General features: G+C 33.4%; 1 protein-coding gene across 1 annotated transcript in view; it reads right to left on the reverse strand.

Annotated features, from left to right (window-relative positions):
- Positions 1–13,795: 13,795 nt before the first annotated feature.
- LOC114757779 (hyoscyamine 6-dioxygenase-like) overlaps positions 13,796–23,072 on the reverse strand; it is a 55,978-nt gene continuing 46,701 nt past the window's right edge. The window contains exons 5-7 of the mRNA XM_028946862.1: positions 14,429–14,522; positions 13,992–14,101; positions 13,796–13,901 (exon numbers count right to left, since the gene is read on the reverse strand). Of these exons, the coding sequence (XP_028802695.1) occupies positions 13,796–13,901; positions 13,992–14,101; positions 14,429–14,522 (310 nt within the window). The remainder of the gene's footprint in view (positions 13,902–13,991; positions 14,102–14,428; positions 14,523–23,072) is intronic.

Consider the following 23,072-nt stretch of genomic DNA (forward strand, 5'->3'; position numbering starts at 1 on the left):
TCCAGAAATATCATTCAACCATTAGTCCAAACCAAACTTATCTTTTTAACCATACGAACCGATAAATCAGTTTAATATAAACTATAGAGCTCATTAGTCAAAAGTCAACACTTTCAAAGGAGCGTTACATGCAGAGTCTAAAATGTCTCGGCCTCCTCGCAGCCCTATCATACCAGATAGTAGTAATCAAAAGTATTCTTTTACATCATGATAGTCGATGAGCCCTATGTGGCAATATATAACAAGTCAGCACATAGAACAAAAGCAGGGAGGCTATACAAGCTAAAACAGCACACTATGCCTCTGGCGCCTTCCCTGATGGGCCACCACCTGAACTATCGCCTGAAAATGTTAAACCACGGGGTGAGACAAACGCCTCAGTAACCAACTTTCCAACTCATCATACATACTAACATGTGCTCGTGAGGTGTCAAGTGGGATAATTATTAAACCTCAATATCTATATACCAATGAAAATACAAATATGTATACTCAAATAATCTCAATCATCCAAACCCTCATTACGGGGGCTAGCACACAAGCCACATAAGTCTATCCCTCACTATAAGGGGATCAAACCGACCTATAGGCCTATCCCACATTTTGGGGGACGATTAAATAGTCACAAAGATCCATCCCTTATTACAGGCCTATCCCACACTTTGGGGGACGAATAAAAAGCCACAAGGGTCTATCCCTTACTCTAGGGACGAAGGAAGAAGCCAACCAATGTGCACCAATGGCGGCCTTACCACGTGGTAGGATAGCGCTCAATCCAAAATCCAAATAACAACTAACCATTCACAATATAACAAAAATGTCTCAATCTTTTCCCAGTATAATCCATAAGATATAAATCATATATCTTTTCCAAACTCCTCAATCACAATTCCAAAAATCCCACAGGACAATTTTCATAGCTCAAAAGATATAATTTATCTACTCGAGTTTCAAATAACAAATCATTATACCAAAATAGCAAAATACTCACAAACAACATATTAGCACATATAACAAGTGGAAAGTGGTTACCTCTCGCCAAGGCAATACTAAGGATTACCACAAGGTCAATCCTTTGCTCAACCAATAATTAATCTACACAATTAATATAACCACATATTAATATAAATTAATTAATTAATTAATTAATTAAACCTCTCTATATTATTTAAATTTCTAACAACCCCAAATTATTTATTTACCACCTCCAAATTATTTACCTTAATAAAAAGGATTTTCCACAATTTCTAAATATAAAATTATTATTTTCTAGATTCTAAAAACTCTCAAAAATTTAATAATACTTCAAATATTTATAACTAAATAATCTAATAAAAACTTTAATGGTACAACTACCATATATATATATATATATATATATTTCCATAAATAATAGACTTTTTAGCTACAATAATTATTTTAAAACCTCCAGTCACCCAATAAATAAAATTAAACCGATTAAAATCTCAATAATATATCAAACAATCCAAATAAATTACTTAACTTGAATTTAATCGGTAAAAATATAATATAAATCATATATAACAGATTTTTCAACTAGAAAAATTAATTTAAATACTAAAAACCAACAAATAGAGAAATCTAAACCGATTAAAATTAACAACTTATTTATTTCTAAATTTCTATAGTCATCTTTTGTCAAAACTCAATACTTATATCATATATAAATCTCAAAATTTTCTCTAATCACTAGGGTAATACTACTATTATGAAGCATAAAATATATAAGAAATATTTATAAAGAAAGCTTGATAAAAGGAAGTACATTTGTGTACCTAAATTATCTTCAAAGTTTGCCTTCTCTTTCAAAATGATCGCAGCTCTGTTTCTTCTCTCCCTCACTCTTTCTCTCTTCTCCGCTCTCTCACTTCTCTCTTCTCCGCTCTCTCATGCCCCCATCATCTTCTATCTCTTTTATCTTTCATTTTCCCAACTACCATTGCATTTTTTTTTCCTTCCTTCATTAATTCCTTCTCCCCTAAATTCCTCTCCCTTAGTCAAATGGTGCAGCTTTCCACCGAATTCGGTGGAAAGCTGCTTCCTTTTTTTTTTAATTAAAATATTATAATAATAATAATAATTTATTATTTTTTTATTATTTTTTTTTGAATTTTTTTTAGGATATTACAATCAAGCTTAATTATAACTGCTTAATTCAAATATTCAAATAAATAAAATAATTAAGTGTTAGTTAATAAATTAAAATTGACTAACAGTTAATCACAAATTGAAGGGAATGTCTTTTTTATTTTATAAAAATTTTGACAGAATTTCCCCTTAAATATGACAAATCCCAAATTATTTAAAAAATAGACAAATCAATCAATTAACAAACTAGCAATACAATAAACAAATACAAGACAAATTTGAAGAGCTATAACTAACAAAATGAAAACAACAATTCAATCTCAAACCAATCAATGAATAAAGATTCTTTAAGCTAAAATTTCTGAATCAAAATGGGAACACAAATGATATCCATTTGTCATAAAATTTTAAACAACACTTTATCATCAATCAAAGTTCATAATGAAAAAAAAAATTGGGCAAAACACATAACTTTTATTACAAAAAATTGACAAAAATTTGAAATAAACATAAAAAAGTTATAAAAAATTCAAAAACTCAAGAACTAATCAACTTTGAACATTTAAACATGTTTCTAATACTGTGTATAGGAAGTAATTGAAGTTTTCTAACTCCAAATGTCACCAACCAACCCTTCAAGCATGAAAGAAACGCAAAATAAATAATACAAGACATCCAAAATGTAAAACCAACCAACCCATTTGAAATACAACAGATTTCTATTATCAAAACATCCCAAGACACAAAGGAAAAATGAAAATAATGAAAGAAGAGGAAATTCACTCAATGGAAAAGATTAAAATGAAGGAAGACGCAACAATAGCGATGGAAGACGGCTGACACGGCAGAATAACACCACGAGTGAAATAGAGAAAGAAATATGGCAGGAAACAGTAGGGATTTGCCAGTATTGCAGTTCGATAGTGGGACAAAGGGGGACCACCGTGCACTATGAGTCTGTGAAACTATGAAAATGAGAAAAACAGAATGCGTGATAGGGTTAAGTTTTAAACTTTCCACGGTAGTTATTAAGAAAACTGTCACACCTTACTTCTATTATACTTTCAAGTCCATTTAGAACCATTTCTGACCACTTTGAATGGCCTTAAGCTTATAAAAACGTAACTAAGACGTTGATTACGGAAACACTATTTATTTGATAATTCCATATTTTCTATGCAACTTTAAAAATTTATAATTAATTCTAAAAAAATCAAAATAGAGTAGTTCCAAGTCCTACTGAAGGCTATTTGAATTCTCTTTCAAGGAAAAATAATCTTAAGAACCAATTCAGTGTGAAACAGTGCTAGATTTGTACGGAAGTTATTACTATTCCATTGATTATAAACTTTTTTTCCAGAATTCAAACCTTAACTTTGAAAAATCACTATAAATTGTACAAATGTCCAATTTGAACGTTCTATGTATTGAATTAAAGCTCATGCCAAATTTCAGAATTTAATTCATCCAGTAACATAGTCAAAATGCTGCTCCAAGTCAACAGCCTAATAGGGTTATAGCACCTGTGCCTATATGGTTATACATTGTCAAAGTCAAGTGGTTTCATGGTTTCATGGTTCCAAGAATATTGAATTACATTTAGAAGGAATGAGATTTTATTGAAATCCTAATAATAAGATAAATCAACCATAACATCAAACATGCATCATCAAGAAGCATTTCAACATTAGCCATCATTGGAGAACTAATTCTCTCATAGTTAGGCAATCTCTAACATACAATAGCCAAAGAAACAAAATGCAAGGAGCAGCCACATCACAATCATCATAGTTCAACCACATAATAGCAATTATCCATGCATTAATAATCAAAGCAATGTCAATATTAAAAGTTAATTAAATCTTGCTACCTTGATCCAATTGCTTCTTTGCTCTTTGTTCTTGCTCCTTCCCTCCACAAATATCAAATCCTAAATATCACATTACAAAAAGGGGCAACCACATTATACTTTAAACCACACAAGACTCAATGACAAAGCTTGAGTAACCCCTTAACCCTAATTCTTTGAATTTTGGAGCTTTGTTTTCTTTGACCAAAAAACTTCCTTCTTAGGTTAGTCCTACATAATTTTTCATGTAAAATCCAAATATGAACTTGGATTCAAGAAAAGAAAATTCCTTCTTCAAGAAATAGTATTGACTGAATAGGGGTCTTGAAATCCAAAAATTCTAACTTTAATTTCAATGCTTGTTCTTTAGGTTTACCCTATACTATTTTCCATTTTAAACACAATGGAAGCATCAAAACTATGAAAAACACATCCTAGGGTACAGATCTTAGCTTGGCCGAATAGTACCCATTAACAACCAAAACATGAAATATTTCACATATCAACATAAAACTATTTGAAACAACCTCTATTTAATGTGTTTTAAATAGGTATAACATCAAAACCTCCTTCCCCTAACTCTATAACATTTCAGCAAGCACCTCTCCGTGAGGGAAACCATATTTTTCAACCATCCAATCCAAGGAATCAAGGCAAGAAACATAATAGAACAACTTACTAACCTTAGATCTAAGTTTGGTTGACCAAAAGTAGCATCTTTCCTCTTGATTACAATTCAAGAAATCAAATTGCAAGAACCTCCCCAAGGGTGGCGGAAATATGCTCTTGCAAGGGGGGAGGGAGTGTCTATTTATAGGCCAAGTCTTTTAGATTAACCCTTCAAGATCATTCTAATTACCATAGTGAGGTGCCACTTCCCTATGCCTTCTTGCAACCTTTTCCACTATTAATTTAATTCCAATTGCAAATCAATTTTCAAAGTCAAAATCCTCTCCATCCTTGTGGCTTGACACTTGGTACTCAAATCCTCTCTATTGGTGGCTTGACAAGTGGCAACTTGTAGGCCAAGTAAAAGACAAGAGAGAGCTTTTCATTTTATCAATGCACTTTGCTCTGAGATTAATTCCTATTCGATAATTACCGTATCCTAGCTACTATAATTATTTTCTATCAGATCCATAATCCATTCTTCTTATTTTTTTCTTCTTAAAATGCCCTCCTTTGTTACCGTCTCAATTTTCTACTAATTATAAAGAGGAAAACTATTTTCCTTTTCATAGGGATTTCTTTATTCGACAAGGCCATTAAGAAATTTCTGAGCATTTAAGGGGCTATCTTCTACTTTATAATCTCTTATAATTCCTTGGGATACCTTGTGAATTATCACATCAGGACTTTTGGGCCTAGAAGTACTAGAATTAGCTTAAGATGGGCAGGCTACCAAACTCTTTTTGATAAAGGTCCCAGAGATTCCCTGTAAGGACAGAGGGATTCCCAGGGACTAAATCGCAAAAGGAAAGTTTTCTAGGACTAAAAAAAGAGAAAGTTAGACTCTAGTGAAGTCTCGAGGCTTAAGAATGAGAAATAGAGATGAATATAGGCCAACAGTTATATTAGAGGCCACAATGAGGTGAATTTTGAGGTTAAACCAAAGCAGGGGCAAAATCATAATTTTATAAAGGTTAGCTTTAATAAAATTTCAAGCCTATTTGTACATTATCCGGGGAAAGTCAAAGTCCAATATCTAGAGATTGACTTTTGAATTAAGAAAAATTAGAGAAATTCCTTGTGATAAATAAATAGTATTGGTACTCGGAGATAGATTCTCGGAGTTGTGAACCGGTAGAAAGAATTTGGTCACGATCACTCCGAAATAAATATTATTAATTATTTTAATGGAAGAACAAGGGAAGAGCATCACTTCCTCTTTGGGCATGTTATATAATGCTATGTGGATTTATTTAAGGTGAGAAAATGGTGCCATAACATGTCCCAGTGGTCCTGGGAAAGTCAAGACCCGAAAAAGTACATATACGGTGCAAAATGCAAGATAAGTGGAGGAATACCTAAGGGTTGTATTTTGCAAGAATTTTATATTAATTTTCTCCCTATTTTAATGCCAAAATGATGAAGGAATATGGAGGAGACAAGTGTGCGGTTAGATAGAAAAAGAAGGTATTACGTGTATGGCTGGATGCAAGACACGTGTACGGTTGGATTAAAAGCATGTGGATTGATGATGTAAGCATGATGTCATCAAGATGATGTAAGCATGATTTCATGGGACACTTGTCACCATAAGATTAAAAGAGAAAATGGATGGTCTAGATCAAGCCACATATTTTTAAGATCAATGACCCAAATTCAGTCTTGTTTTCTATAAATGCCCCCTCCCCTCCCTCATTTTCGTCCAACCTAGAGGAAACCTTAGGGAAGTTTTGAAAAAATGGTTTTTAGAGAGAGAAATAAGAGAGAGAAAGAAAGGCTAAATAGTCATATGCAAGATCAAGCTCCAAAACAAGGTATGTTCATGGTTTTTGATGTAGTTTTCACTACCCTTGTTGTTATTGAGCTTGGTTGTGGATTTTAATGATTTTTGGGACCTTGAAATCCTAGAGGGTTATGCTGCACGAAATTCTTAAGAGTAGGGGAAGATGAAATTAATGTTAGAATAATGTTCAAAAGCTTGAAAGAAACACAAATCAAGTGGTTTTATGCTGAAATTGGTTGAATTTCATGATTATGTAACTTGAGAAAATGTTTCGACCAGACCTGGTTCTTGTACCTAGGATGTGATTTTGATGATTTTGATGCTTCCAATGTGTTTAAAATGAAAAATTATGTATGGATAAGACGAAAAAATGAAGTTGGAAGTATTGGAATCAAAACTGAAAATTAAATGGCAGATTTCGGTTTTGGCCTAGGACTAGGGGAAGGAGCTAGATTTTGATGAAGCTAAACTCATATTTGGATTCCATGGGCAAAATTGTATAGGATTGGCCTAAGAGAATAATTTTTACAAAGTTAGAACACTATATTATAAATTAAGGAAAAAGGGATTAAGTTTAAGGATATAAGTCTTCCATATTGTGTAATTCTTGGTCCTAATGAGTGATGTGACCCTAGTGGCTGTGATTAGGACCTTGAGGCATCCAAGAGAAGGTTTAGATGTGGTTGAATAAGCAACCTTAATGGTTGGAAGCAAAAGGGAGTGAGAATAAAGTTTAAGGACACAAGGTAGCAAACTTTACCCTACTCTTATGTGCTTAGTATTTGCTTGCATGTATGACATCTTCTATGTTTATATGGTTTTATGAACTCATGCATTGTGATTGTGAATATGTTTGAAATTTTTCATAGGCCTATGTGTTTTATGGTTAATGCATGATGATTTCCAAACATGTCATTATGTTATAAAGGTATTAAGTTGCAAGCATGTTATAAATGCCAAGCTTACCATGTATGTTTGGGTGGTTATTGTTTGCTACTGAGATTCTCCTGAATCTCACCTTTCCCTAACCAACTATTTAGGTCAAGTATGATGAACAATGATTGCATGAAGGAAAGCATGAGAAGGAAGGAAAAGAAAGTGGAGAATTATTCATGTCAATAAATGAAGCTATTGGTTAATGTAGGATTCTCCTAATGTGTAAATTATATATATGAATGCCAATAATGTGATATATTTGTTTAGAATGTTTATGGCATGAATGGAAATGTATGAGAATGAATGGGAAAGAATAAAGCCAAGCTATGCATGCCAAAACAATAAAAAAAAAAAATAAAGCAAGAATTGTCTAATGGATAAAACATAGGTCCTCAAGCAGTCAGCTTCCAGCTCTATTTTGACCTATCACATGTATGACCTAAGCCATGAAATTTGGTATGGTTAGAATACACATCTTGAACTTTGAAACAATTGGTAGATCACCTCAAATAGATGTGTGTGCTAAGAGTAATGCTTGGTCAAAGTTAGGACAGAGAAACTAGAATGTACAGTTTTGACTAAATAAACAATAAAGTTTAATGAATAAACTGCATGAGTTGGATAAGGATAAGTCAAGTTTCATATTTTCCTCCTGTACATAATTGAGAGAGCTTCGAATAGAATTTTGAATCACCTCAATACGATTTTTCTAGAATTAGTTATGAATTTCCCAAATTGGACTAAAAATCTGGAGTTTAACTAGGGAAAATGGCATTAAGGTTCCACACAAGCATAAATACAGCAAAAAGGTCCCCTAAAATCTCATAATGTTTCTGAAGTCCCAAAAGGACTTGTGTGTAATTTTTAGAATAATCAAATGACACTCTTGCCCTAACTATCAGAAACAAAGACGGTGGGTGAGGAGTTTTCCATGCAATATGGTTGAGAGAAAAGATGTTGGGAAAGAGGGAAGGAGCCATTGATGATGAAGTATCTTCTCCATTACCATTAGTGAACTCCAAAGAGCTTCTATGTCAATCTCTACAAATCTTCAAGTGTTAAGCTTTCTTTCCTCTCCTCTCTTACCTTTCTTGACAGATTGTGTATTTGTTTGGGAATGGAAATCAGAAAATCGTTTTTGCCTTTGGTACTGCAAAGCTTTTGTTTTTGGTCTAGGATTCACAAGTTAATCAATGGAGAAGCTATGTTTTTGGTTGGTGTGTATTGGTGATTTAAGTTAGGTGTGTAGGATGATCATGGGTGCTCTGTTTTTGGGTTGCTTGTGGGTGGTTTTGCTTTGTTCTGACGTTAGTTTAGTAGCAAAGGAAGAAGAAGATAAAGGTTAGTGTGGGTAAAAACTCTTAGCACGAAATGGGATATTGTGTTGTCAATCAGACCGTGATAGTTATCAATGTGTGTAGCGACACTTGTCAATATAGCTCCTTGACTTGTCAATGACAGTTGCGTGATTCTTGATGCAGGTTTAAATTATTGATGGCGAGTACATTTGTAAAGCATCTAGTTTGCTTTGTTCACATATGGAGAAAGTTTATAAATGATAGAGAAGATGATATGAGATATGTGGGAGGTAGTGTAAGAACAACAAATGTAAAGGAGGGCACAAGTTATGAAGAATTGAAGGAAATAATATCATCAATTTGCTGGAAAAGAAAACAACTCATTTCTTTTGAAATTCTTAGTTGTGTTTGATAAAAAAACTTTTGTGGAGTTGGTAGATAATGATAGGGTAGAACATTTGATAAAGTTCAATAAAAAAAGTGGTCATGTGTATGTAGAAGAGAATGAAAATAAGGACCACATAGAAGCAATAAGGGATAATACAATAGAGGAACAAGATATGTAAGTTTAGTTTAATAAAACTGTTATTGTCATTTCTTGGTATATCAATTGTTACTGTCTTATTACCAACTTGTTAATGTATACACCTTGACTTGTCATTTCCTGTAGGATTGATTAATCATTTGGAGGTGTAAATGAATTGTCTATGTCTTCACCTATCTTATCTGATGTGATTGGAGAGCTACCATCAATTCCTTATACTGTTGAAATGATCCCAACACCTACACCACAAATAAATTCCACAAAATGGAAGGATTTGATTATTGGAGAAGGACAAATATTTCCAAATGCCACTGCTCTCCGAAAAATATTGTGCAAGACATGTAAGAACCCAAATCCCAACTGAGAACATATTGAAATCAGCTATTTTTTATATATGGCTGTGAAGGGAATATTTTGTAAATGGGTGTGAAGGATTTTTTTGTAAATAGATACACATCACTGGTTAGTTTTGTAATTATATGCAACCCCTATGTATTTTTTGGATGGGTTGTGAAATAGGTGTAGTTTCATGTATATGAAGGTGTAAATGAAAGTTGACTATGAATTGGCATGTTAAATTCTTCTATCAGTTCAGTTGTCATTACCTGCACTCTACGTTGTCATTAGACCTGTTATGACTTGTCAATCATTGCACTATGACTTGTCAATAAATTTGCTAATGTAAATTGTCAACAATATGAATTCAAGTAACATAACCTTTTTTACCATCAAATGATATTTTCAATCACTCTGTTATATTATATTTTGGTTATATTGTCATATATAATTATTATTAATGAAGTGTTAAAAACTTACCTCTTCCTGTCCCCTATCAATAGTGGCACTGTGACTTGTCAATAGTAGTGAAACACCCTGCCTTTAATCCCTCAGAGTACGCATTCGTAAGTGTTATGATTCAAGCATCACAACTTAAGCCCGTGGATTAAAATTTCAGCATAATTACTCGGGTTATTATTTACTGTTTAATTTCCAGATTACAGGCCCAATTTCAAAAATTCATAACTAATTCCATAAAAATTGTATTGGGGTGTTCTAAAGTTCTAAAAAAAGATATTTCAAATCTCTTTAAGGGAAAAAATATCCAATTGGACTTATCCTTGTCTAATTCATACAGTTTAATCAATAAATATTACTGTTCATTTTGTAAAATCTGGAACTTCTAGATTCTGTGCCTCAAATTTGGAAATTCATATCTCCTTGTGAACACATCCAATTAAGGTGATCTACCTCTCATTTTAAATCTTGGAATGTGTATTATGAGTCTACTAAATCTTAAGGCTTAACTCATTCGTTTGGTAGGTCAAACTGGAGTTACAAACTCACTGCTCCAGGACCTATGTTTTATCCCTTAACATCTCTTTACTTTAATTCTTTTTATTTTTTTGGCATACATAACATGGGCTTACTCTTTCCCATCCATTCTCATACATTTCTATACATGCCATAAGCATTATAATTAAATACATGGTATCATTGGCATCCACAACATAAATTACATAATAGGAGAATTACACATTGAATAATAATATCATTCATTAACATCAGTAATTCTCCACTTTCTTCTCCTTGCTTATCATGCCATTATTGCCCATTGATGATTGACCTAAATAGTTGGTTAGGGAGGGGGTGAGATTTGGGAGAATCTCAGTAGCAAACAATACCATATTATTCATGATAGATGGATGCTAATGCACTACACGCAACTTGTTTGTTCTCTTGTTAATTAGTAACATATTAGTATGCTCAAAGCTAACTTCTTGATGCATGGCCATGGAGACATAATCTACTCATCATGAATAGCAATTACAGTAGCTAAAACATATTACAATAACATTCAATAACATGTACACGGCAACACACAAGCATACAACATCAAGCAATAACAATAGGTAAGTTCACTACCTTGCACCTCAAGTTTTCCTCTTATGTTTCCTTTGACTCCCTTGACTTTCCAACCATGTGGGCATTTGGTCAACATCACCAAACATCCTCTTATATGTTCCAAGGTCCTAAACATAATCACATTGATCACACAATCTATTAGGACCACTAGATTACATAAAGTTCAAGAGTAGCTCTCTTGAACCTCAACCCTTTCTTTTGCTTTTAGGGTTTTTTTTCTAGCTTTTCTAACATAAATCTTATCATTTCCCATCCTTAAGATCTATTTATTGTCAATTAGGACCACTTTAGATGGCCTTAGATTCAAGAAGATCAAATCTGAAAATTTTGCTTCGCGGCTACTATTCACACAAACATTCCAGAATTTTTGCTCAACTTTGAAAATTCATAATTAATTCTAGAAAAATCAAAACTGAGTGGCTCCAAGTCTCATTAAAATCTCCTTAAGTTATATTTAAATTAAAAATAGTTTTAGGAACCAATTCTATGCTGAAAAGTATCGAAATTGTACGGAATTCGTCACTCTTCCAAAGGTTCAACACTGTTTCTAGATTTCAGACCCTAACTTTGAAAAATCACCATAAATCATACACATATCCAAATGAAGTGTTCTACCCATGGATTTAAAGCTCACAGAATGCACTTTAATCATACCAAATTTCAAAATTAGATGCAAATAGAAACTAATTTGAAATAGGCATCAAATCAGGTGCTATAACCATCACATACGTTGATCTTGAAGCTTGAACTTAGGTGGACTTTGTCTCATTAGAAATAGCTCTTTCTCTCTCTAAATGCAAGAGAGGCAGAGTCTCCCCTATGGTTCCTTGCTTGGCCAAAATGTGAGGGGAGGGAATGCCTATTTATAGCCAAAACTTTGGCTTGAATGGACCAAAATGCCCTTGGTGGCTAATAGAAAGGGTAAGAGCAATTTTGGAACTTCAAGTTAACTTTTACATCATCATTGCATCATCTTCTTGCATCATGCTTACCTCATCCTTTTAGAAGATGCTAGGTGTCATAAAAGTGGTGGAGGAGAAGGGAGATTAGATCTTAGCCGTTGGATCAAAACTTGTTCCCTAAGTTTCCTCTTATTTTACTTGGTCCACGTTTCTCCAACTTCCTTTATGGCCTTTCGGAGCTCAGAAAATTCTTCTATCTACTTCATAAATTCTCTTTAATTCTAGAGAATATCTATGAATTTTCTTAGGCCATAACACTTCCTTTAAGCCTTGCATAAAATTCATTTACTAAAATACCCTTTTATCGGCATAACTGGCATTTTAATTTATTAAAGCCATTCCACTAGCCTTTTGGTTACAGGACTAATTTTTATAAATTAGTACAACCTTTCAACCATTTAACCTTATTTTTGTATACATTTTTTAGGTCTCTTACTATTTCAAATAATTACGTAAAACGGTATACTTTTTACCGTCCATAACCTCAAATTCTATTTAAGCTACCTCAAGGGTATTTTCGTCTTTTCTCTTCACAGAAGAGTCTTGGAATATTATTTCTCATTTTCTGGGATTTTTCTTGGAATTCTCTGTATACTCCTCTATTTTTACCCCTGTTAGTCATAGTTTTCTGAATTTACGGTTTAGTCCCTGCTTGGACTTAACTTCATACAATCCTCTCTTTGAGGTTTCTAACTTAACCCTTGGCCTGTATCTAGCCTCTTTTCTCTTTTTGGTCCCTTAAGACTTTATTGGAGCCTCTAGCCTTGATTATACTTGAGTCCCTAAAAACTTTTACTTTGTAGTTTAGTCCCTAAAACTGCTTTAACTTCCTTTCTCATCTTTGGGACTTCTGCTCAAAAGGGGTATGGTAGCCTATCCAATTCAGGCTATTTTTGATACTTCTAGGCCCAAAAGTTTAGATGTTACAAGTGGCACACTAACTTGTCAATGGAGCTCTGTGTCTTGTTAATAAGAACACTGTCCCTTCTCAATGGTGGCACTATGACTTGTTAATAGAGCACTATGACTTGTTAGTGAGAACATTATCCCTTGTCAACAGTTGCACTATGACTTGTCAATAGAGCACTGTGACTTGTTAGTGAGAATACTTTCTTGTCGATGGTCTCACTATGACTTGTCAATGGAGCACTGTGACTTGTTAGTGAAAACATTGTTCCTTATCAATGGTTACACTATGACTTGTCAATGGAGCACTGTGACTTGTTAATAAGAACACTGTCCTTTGTCAATGGTTGCAGTATGACTTGTCAATGGAGCATTGTAACATTATTTATATAGACACCTTTAGTTGTGAAAATTTTGAATATCAATTGTTAATATCCACACATTCATTTGTTATGAAATTCTTATATCACTTGTCATTAAATTAGAATATTTTATAAAACACTGTCCCTTAATATCTCTGCACATATAAAACAGAAATGTAATTAAAAATGTAATAAAATCCTAAGAAATTAGTATTACAACATGTGATGACAAAGGTAATAATATTATAAATATAATTTGATCAGTTTGTTACAAAATGACTTGTTTGCCAATCATCTTACAACACATATCATGGGCTAACAAAACAAAAAATTAATAGACTACTCTATCTCCTCTTCTTGCTCTTGTTGTAGTCTGATAACATCGACATCACTTCACCCCATCTTCATTATTTGGATGGGTAAGAAACCACCACAAACAGCCAACCTTCAACTCTTATAGTTCACCATTGTAGTATCGTGGCATTGTATATCCTGCATCATCACGAACAGTACCATCCCACTCTTGTAGCCAAGAGAGAACATGAACTCTACATGAATCACTGTCAAGGAAATTGAATATGTTAGTACCATGCAATTGTTATTGTGAACAAAAACAACATAATACAATCGAACAAAGCAACTACACTCACGTATCATTCTGCACGTAAACTTTAGCCCATTTCACTTCGTTGTCAATTTTGTCCTCATTGGCAAACAATTCTGGCTTAACAGCATGCAACATCATATGGAAATAGTTCATCTGCAAAAAAAAAAAACACAAATCAAAAGGCTTCACTAACAACACAGTATCTAGTGACAAGTAACACAGCATCCAGTGACAAAAAACACAACATCTACTAACAACTAACAGAGCATCTGGTTCAAGGAGCATAGCATCCAGTGACAAGTAACACAGCATCCACTAACAACTAACAGAGCATCCAGTGGCAAGTAACACAGCATCCACTAACAACTAACAGAACATCCAGTGACAAGTAACACAGCATCCAGTGACAAGTAACATTAGATAAGGTAGGTAGAGATATAGACAATTTATTTGTGGTGTAGGTGTTGGGATCATTTCAACAGCATAAGGAATTGATGGTGGCTCTCCAATCACATCAAATAAGGTAGGTGGAGATATAGACAATTTATTGACACCTCCAAATGATTGATCAATCCTGCAAGAAGTGTAGACAAGTCAGGGTGCATGCATTGACAAGTTGGTAGTAAGACAGTAACAACTGACATACCAAGAAATGACAATAACAGTTTTGTTAAACTAAACTTACACATCTTGTTCCTCCAGTGTATTATCCCTTGTTGCTTATATGTGGTCTTTATTTCCATTCTCTTCTACATACACATAACCACTTTTTTCATTGAACTATATCAAATGTTCTACCCCATCATCATCTACCAACTCTACAAAAGTTTTTTTTTATCAAACACAACTGAGAATTTCAAAAGAAATGAGTTGCTTTCTTTTCTAGCAATTGATGATATTATCTCCTTCAATTCTTCATAACTTGTGCCCTCCTTTACATTTGTTGTTCTCACACTACCTCCCACATATTTCATATCATCTTCTCCATCATTTATAAACTCCCCCCTATGTGAACAAAGCAAAATAGATGCTTTACAGATGTACTCGTCATCAGTAATTTAAACCTGCATCAAGAATCATGCAACTGTCATTGACAAGTCAAGGAGCTATATGACAAGTGTCGTGGCACACATTGACAACTATGGCGGCCTGATTGACAACACAATATCCCATTTCGTGCTAAGGGTTTCTACCCATACTAATGTTCATCTTCTTCTTCCTTTGCCACTGAACTAACGTCAAAACAGAGCAAAACCACCCATAAACAACCCAAAAACAGAGCACCCATGATCATCCTAGACACCCAACTTAAATCACCAACACACACCAGCCAAAAACACAGCTTCTCCATTGATTAACTTGTGAATCCTAGACCAAAAACAAAAGCTTTGCAGTACCAAAGGCAAAAATGATTTTCTGATTTTTCATTCCCAAACAAATGCACAATCTGTCAAGAAAGGTAGGAGAGGAGAGGAAAGAAAGTTCCACACCTGAAGATTTGTGGAGATTCACATGAAAGCTCTTTGGAGTTCACTAATGGTAATGGAGAAGATACTTCATCATCAATGGCTCCTTCACTCTTTCCCAACGTCTTCTCTCTCAACCATATTGCGCGGGAAACTCCTCACCCAATGTCTTTATTTCTGATAGTTAGGGCAAGAGTGTCATTTGATGATTCTAAAAATTACACACAAGTCCCTTTGGGACTTTAGAAATATTATGAGATTTCAAGGGATCTTTTTGCTGTATTTATGCTTGTGTGGGACCTTAATGCCATTTTCCCATTTAACTAATGAACAGTAACTTGAGAACCAATTGCAAATTTTCAATCTATGAGCTTGGTTCGTGAATCACTTGAACCATAACACTTCCAAATGCATACTTTGAGGGGTTAAAGGAAGGATGTTTCATGAATTTTCTAGGAATTTAGTTTTCCTGAAAGGTATTTATTTGGAATTTTCCAAATAAAAGACCTCAATTTGACCTAATTCACTCTTAAATTTCTTTATAATTTTTTTAGGGATAATTTGGGCATAAAACCACTTATACACTGTCATATAATTCCCAAGGTACATTATCCCTATTGTTTCTCAATTTTCTGAGTCTCAAAATATTTTTCATAATTAATTTTAACCAAGTTTGCTTAATTAGTCAAACTTTCAAAACTAGCTGGAAAATCATAATAAATACTTCCCATCAAAATTATTCATTTTAAAAATTAATATAGTGTCCAGGGGCTTTCCTTTAATTTCTATGATTATTTCATAATTTTTGATTATTTCTTACATATTTTCAAAATTATATAATCTTGCCCATAACTTTTGTGGAATTGTTCTTTTGCCCCAACACTAACATAAATTTTAGGAATTATGTTCTTCTATTTCTTCCTATTATTTTGGCCTATAAATGCCTATGAATATCCTTATTTCTATTTACCAGATTACTGGATGTGACAAAAACCATCGTGGAAAGAATTCTTAACGGTGGTTATGAACGATAACTGCCATTAAAAGTATTTTCCACAACGGCTTTCTTAATAATAGCTGTGGAAAGTTAACGGTCACAATTTATTTACACAAATACCACCACTTTTCTTTTTAATTGTCCTTCTTCTCTGACGTTATTTGTTTTTTGTAGTAGTGATATTACTTATAACTTGTGGATAATATGATTTCTTCAAAATAAAAATTTTCATTAATATATGTTTGTGAGAGAATATATGAAACATCATTTCTTTCAACCCATTTGATATGTGTCTGGTAGCGTTACGGCTCAAGCAGATTATAGAATAAGCTCGTAAATTGAAATTTTGATATTTGCTTTTCGAGCTACTATTCACTGGTAAGTTTCAGATTTTTGGTTTAATTTTAAAAATTCATAACTAATTAATTATAAAAAAATCGTATTGAGGTGACTAAATTTTTCATTTAAAACTCTTTCAATTCTCCATGGAGAAAAATACTCACCAATTCATTTACTTGCCTATTTTGTACAGTAAATTACATGCAATTATACTATTCATTTGGTTAAACAATAATTTTCAACTTTTCTAGCCTAACTTTGAGAAATCATTTCTTTTAGCACACACATCCATTTCATGTGATGTATTAGTTGTTATAAAGCTTGAGATGTGTACTAATTGCTCACAAAGTTTCAAGGTCAGATTCGTTCATTTACTTTATTTTTACTTTATCTCAACTTTACTACACATTAAGAGTCATTTATCCCCTTTAATTTGAATTAACATACTATAATTATTCCTTGTATACTCATAATCATTCCAATATTGTATAATTCATTCTCATCTATTAACATGCTCCATCATCCATGCCATCATCATCATTTAACATTATATAATATCATTGGTATTATCCATATATACATTAACATAAAGATTACATTAAATACATAGGCACAATTGTTACTTTCTTCTCTTCTTTCTTTGTTATTCTTCATGCATTTCTCTTCCCTTGCACATTATACCTTGTATCTTTAAGCCTTCTCTTTACTCCCTCTTGCTCCTTTTGCCTCTAACCATTTAGGTTGTTTGCTCAAATTTTTCTATTCATGTTCCTTAACATCTCATAGTCCTAAATATATTAGCACACAATGCCATTAACTCATTAGAACTATGATCACAATCAGCATTAACACATTGCTTTCTTTAAGCCACATTGACTTCTAACTTTTAAATTTGATTCAATCTTTCTAAAATTAATTTCACATGCGGTTCTCCCATAACTTTGCATGTAGAATCCATTTTCAAGATCAAATTCAACAAAATCTAACTCCTTTCCCTTCATCTAGGCATGGCCGAATTGTTGGAAATTGTGCCCTAGGGGCCAATCATTTTGCTATGAACATTGTTGATTTATGAATTTATTAATTACGTTATCATTTGCATGTTTATTGTGATGACTATCCTTGGATAACTCATGGTTTATCCTAAATGTCCCTGGTTAGTCATCTATGTGGGAGCAAAGATGAAATAAGACCAGTATGACTTTAAAGATATATAGAGATATAAATTAAAGTCATAGGCACATGTAAGAGTACAAGGTGTTGGACCGACCCGCTATGAGAGAGCTGCATGGGTTAAGTCATAAGCTTCTCTCATATACAAACCATGTCACTATGCCCTTTGACCTGAGATCATCATGGATTCATACATGAGAAACGCTTAGCTTTGACCTAGTCAAAAGTCACTTTTGACCGAGTGATCATAAAGACTATGTTCAGGCTTAGTGGTTTTTCATGCGGAGGAATGTGAATGGTCAAGATGGAATTTGTCCCTCACATTCGTAGAGAGACATTACTGGGCCCCCTCGATGAGTGAGTCTGAGAATGTATGGCCATACTATAATGGAAAGGTAGTTCTGTTTCTATACTCAGACTACTCAGGGATCGAGAAAGTAACGGTCATGAATAGGAGGATGATGTTCTCCATGCCTCATCCATGACCAAAATGTCATGTGACAAAAGGGACATGATATGGTTGTATGAAAGGTTGCATCGTTCAATGATCCTCATATGTTTTGGGTAGTCGTGATGTCTTGCTAGAGACCGCTTACGACTTGTGAGTCATTATAGTTAATGGCCCACTGCCAACTTCATATGGGCCTACAGGGTCGCACACAAAATAGCCCAACGCGAGTTATGATGTCCAGATTCATTGAATCTAAGATATGTCCAGATTCAATGAATAAATAGGGTGGACGTGTATATATATATTCGTATATATATATTATATAAATATAAGAGATTTTAATTGTTAGATTTAATTTATAAGGATAAATTAGATCTATGTAAATTAATTCCGTCATATCTTTATTTTGAATTAAATAAATAGGTGAATTAAATCTGTGAGACGGATTTAATATAAACCGTATTTATTTAATTGTTCTCTTATCTAATTATGCAATATTTGATATTGTATTAATTTCGGAATTAATTTAGGATTAATTTCGAAATTAAAATATCATTCATAATACCTATAGCATCCTATATATTCGATATTAGGGAGCTAGGGTTTTATAAGTGAGAGCGAAAGCATTAAGCAGATAAGGGACGGCCAAAAGTGAGGAGAGAGGACGGATTTTTGAAAACCCTAGACGGACATAGACGCTAGCATGTCGTTCGAGATTGAGGGCTACTCGTGTGGATACCGGTAGAGGAAGCCGACCGGAGTTGTCGACTTCGAACGACAAAGGAGGCGAGCAGAGGCATCCTGAACGGCAGAATCACCGAGTCACCAGGAAACCGAACACCGAAAGGTAATGCTTCTTACTACCTGACTTAAACGCGATCGGTAGATCCGGGCAAGGGATTGAAAGTTTTAAAATTTTAAGTTTTTCCGCTGCGCGTCGTCTTTCAATTCCCTTCATGAATACATAGGGGTTTTAGAGCAAAATTTTATTTTCAATTCCAATGCTTTCAAGCTTGCTTTCTAACCTTTATCTCATATAATTTTTCATTCTAAACACATTAAAAGTGTCAAAATCATCAAATTCTAACCCTATCATCATCCTTAAGTCTGATCAAAATTCTCATAAAATTAGGGGAATTGGATTCTTTCCAATTTTATCACAAAAACCCTTGATTCTTACTCTTTTCTTCCTCTTAATCATTAATTTAACATCAATAAATTCTTTCCATGATTTAAAACACATTTGGATAGCGTATCATCTTTGGTTTTCATGCTTTCAAAACTCAACAAAACCATAGTCAAGATCAACAAGACAAAGAGCAACATAAGCTACATCAAAATTCCTAACCATTCCTTGTCTTGAAACTTGCTTTAGCTTGAGACTTCTTACTCTTCCTCTTCTCCTTTTCCCCTGAAAATTTTGTGTCCCCCCCTTTTAACATGCTTGGCCGAAAATCTCCCATAAAATGGGGGAGGAGGGGTATTTATAATACTTGTCTTGAGATTTACCCTATGGTAAAAATCAAGTTATGATGCTTACTCACCATGACATATGGCTTTTGATTAGGGTTTGTTTCTTCATGATTTATACAAGTGTCTTGGCTTGCATCATCTTCCTTGCATCATTAAGCTAGGTGGCACATTCTCTTCTTACCAAGTGTTTTTACATATTTAACATGTGATTAGGAAATATTATTTTAACCTTTTTTCAAGTTTTGCCCATGACAAATGGCATGATTCCAACATTATACTCTCATTAAATTAACATTAAAATACGAAGGAAATAGGGAGAAATTCGTGCTTTCTTTGACCCTTGACTATTTCTCCACCTATTTTATAATTTTACTCCATATTGAGTATTTTTTTCAGGTCCGAACTTACCTGGTAACATTGAGAGATGTTCTGGCATCTTTTTCTCATTTCAAATAACTACACATGGCATAAGAATAACTCTACTAATAGAAAGCTCCTAGATGGTGTGAAAATGAAGAGGAGAAGAGAGAATCTAAAAGCTTCTTGAACAAGCTTCTAATTATCTGGTCTGATTTGCCTCTTATCAGTTCTTTTTTTCTCCATATGCCTTCTCATAATTTTTAGTCAATAGAAGAGCTTCCATATGGCACCATTTAAGAGGAGAAGAGAGAAAAATAGCCAATTCCATTAACAGGCTAGTCAACCTCATTGAGTCACATAGTACAGATTTTACTGTACTAGGCAGACAGAGGACTGTCTAATCTCTACCCTTACTACTTTCTACTTTTCCTGCTGTCCTTAAAAATCTTTTGGTGACTCAAATGATGACTCAGAGCCTTCATAATGGCATCATAAATGTATCTGACGACTCAGCATGTTGACAACACTTTCATCAACCTTCAAATATTTCTTAATTTTGTCTCCTCTTTAGGGAATATTAAATAATTAACATTTAAATAGATTATTTTAAACAATTTGGAGTTCAAAAAATTTATTTATCTATACCATAAACTTCTTTTAATTTTGGAGAAATATCTTGAATTTTCGCAAGCCATAACTCAGCAGCCCGTAGGTAGTTCTTTTTGAATTTCTCATAAAATACGCCTAAATGGCATAACCAGGCTTTAAATATTTTTAAAGCCATTCCGCTGGCCTTCTACATATGAGCCTAATTTTACAATTTTCTATAGCCTCTTAATTCATGAGATCCCATTTTTACTCACTTTTCTGAGGCCTCCATATGGCTCAAATAATTAGTTCTAGCTATATCCCTTAAAATGATCCATAATCTTAAAAATTCTTTTAAAGTCATTTTAGTGGTACTTTCATCATTTCTCTTCATAAAAAGGTCTTAAAATTTCATTTTCATTTTTTTTGGGATTTTCTAGAATTTTTTGAATATTTTCCCTGGTTACTCGTTTTTGCCCGAAACTTTCTAAAATCTTGATTTTGCCCCCGATTAGGCTAAACCCATAAAGCACCTCATTGAGAGCTCTTACATAACTTTTGACCCGTAACTAACCTCTTTTCTCACCTGTGGGTCTCGAGACGCCATTGAAGTCTCTAAATTTATTTACACTTTAGCCATTAGGACTTTCCAAATCTGTAGTTTAGTTCTTAAAGACCTTTTAACTTTCCTCTCACGTTCCTGGGGCTATTGCTCAAAGGAACTTGATAGCCTACCCATCTTATGCTAATCCTTACACTTTCAAGCTCAAAATTTTGGATATTACAATATAAGACTCAAGATATAGCGATATATATTATGTACCAATCAAGATAGTCGTATTTTTATAGGTTATTTTGATTTGATTATTGTTTATGAAATTGTATCAATCCTTTGATTGGTGGAGCTATTAATTATAATTTGTTTGTTTATACTATAAAATATGGAAATTGATTTTTTATATACCAAAATAATTTGTATAATATGAAAATATAGAGACTAAAATGAAAATAATCGGGAGTTATTATGTAATTTTAGTAAAATGTTGAAACATGTTATAGAAATATAAATAGCTAGTGATGAGAACTTCAGCATCTTTTTTTTATAAAGGGGAAAAAAAAAAGACCTTTAGCATCTTGCTATAATTATCACGTCCAAACATAATAAAATGAGATTAAAAATTGTGTATTTTATTGGCAATCAGAAAACCATTATTGTGCTCACTAATGTCATCAAAACAACAATGCAGCAACAAAAGAAACAACCATAGTATAGAACCTATGAATACAACTTGTACCAATTTTTTTAAGGGAAAAAAATATTTTTTGGCCAAAGAAAAGAAACTAATTTGATCTTTATAATTTTACTCAAATTTTAATTAGTTTTTTTAGTTTTCTTTTTTTTTTCAAGGTTATTATAGATTTTTTCTCATTAAAAGTATTTGTCCATGTACTATTGAATCCTGATAAACTATTATTTTAATATGTTAACAAGTGTATTTTGTGGGTATTTTAGTGGATTAATTAGGTATTAATTGCATTATTTATGGATTAACATTCTATGCACATAAATAGGAGAAATGGGTTAAAATGTATTTTTTAATGATCATTTGGTTAATTTTTCATACTGGATATTATCTCTTGCTTATTGGTTTAATTCACGGATTAAACTGAAAATTCACACATGCTGAAAATACAATTCCAGCCAGGGAGAAAACGCATTCTAGAGGAAAGCTTTTCCATCAACAAGAGAATTCAAATTCCATCACCAGTGGAAAACATATTCCTTCGGTTACAAAACTGAAAAATTTAATTGAGGAAGCGGGAAACCGAAATGAATGGAATCCACATGGGCAAAATACAGGGAGCAAAAATACAAGACCGAAAGCTGAAAGAAAGAAAGGAGGAACGCTGGTGAATATAAGAATACAGAAGTCGCGATGTTGAGGGACCAACGTTCAGACTCTCTTCCACCCTCTACTCTCAAGTTCTATGATTCAGTGTAAAGCTCAGCCATGGCGAACCTAAATTAGAATCTTAGCAGAGATAAAACCTCAACCATGCTCGGCTAAGGCACTTAGTTCTTCTGGAAGTTAAACATCACCTGAACCTTTGGCCTAATATGGAGGAAGCAAGTCCATTGATCTGTATTTTCTGATTCTTTGTTCCTCTTTGTCATTACAAACAGAGAATTGTGATGGAGCATACTTCATCTTGTTCGGTTAGAGTTGATGAACTAAATTGAATTCTTGAGGCATTTGGTGTTCATCTATAATTTCA

This window comes from Neltuma alba, unplaced genomic scaffold, assembly GCF_004799145.2.
Source record: "Neltuma alba isolate B1F8T4 unplaced genomic scaffold, ASM479914v2 tig00010631_pilon, whole genome shotgun sequence".
Classification (NCBI taxonomy): Eukaryota; Viridiplantae; Streptophyta; class Magnoliopsida; order Fabales; family Fabaceae; genus Neltuma; species Neltuma alba.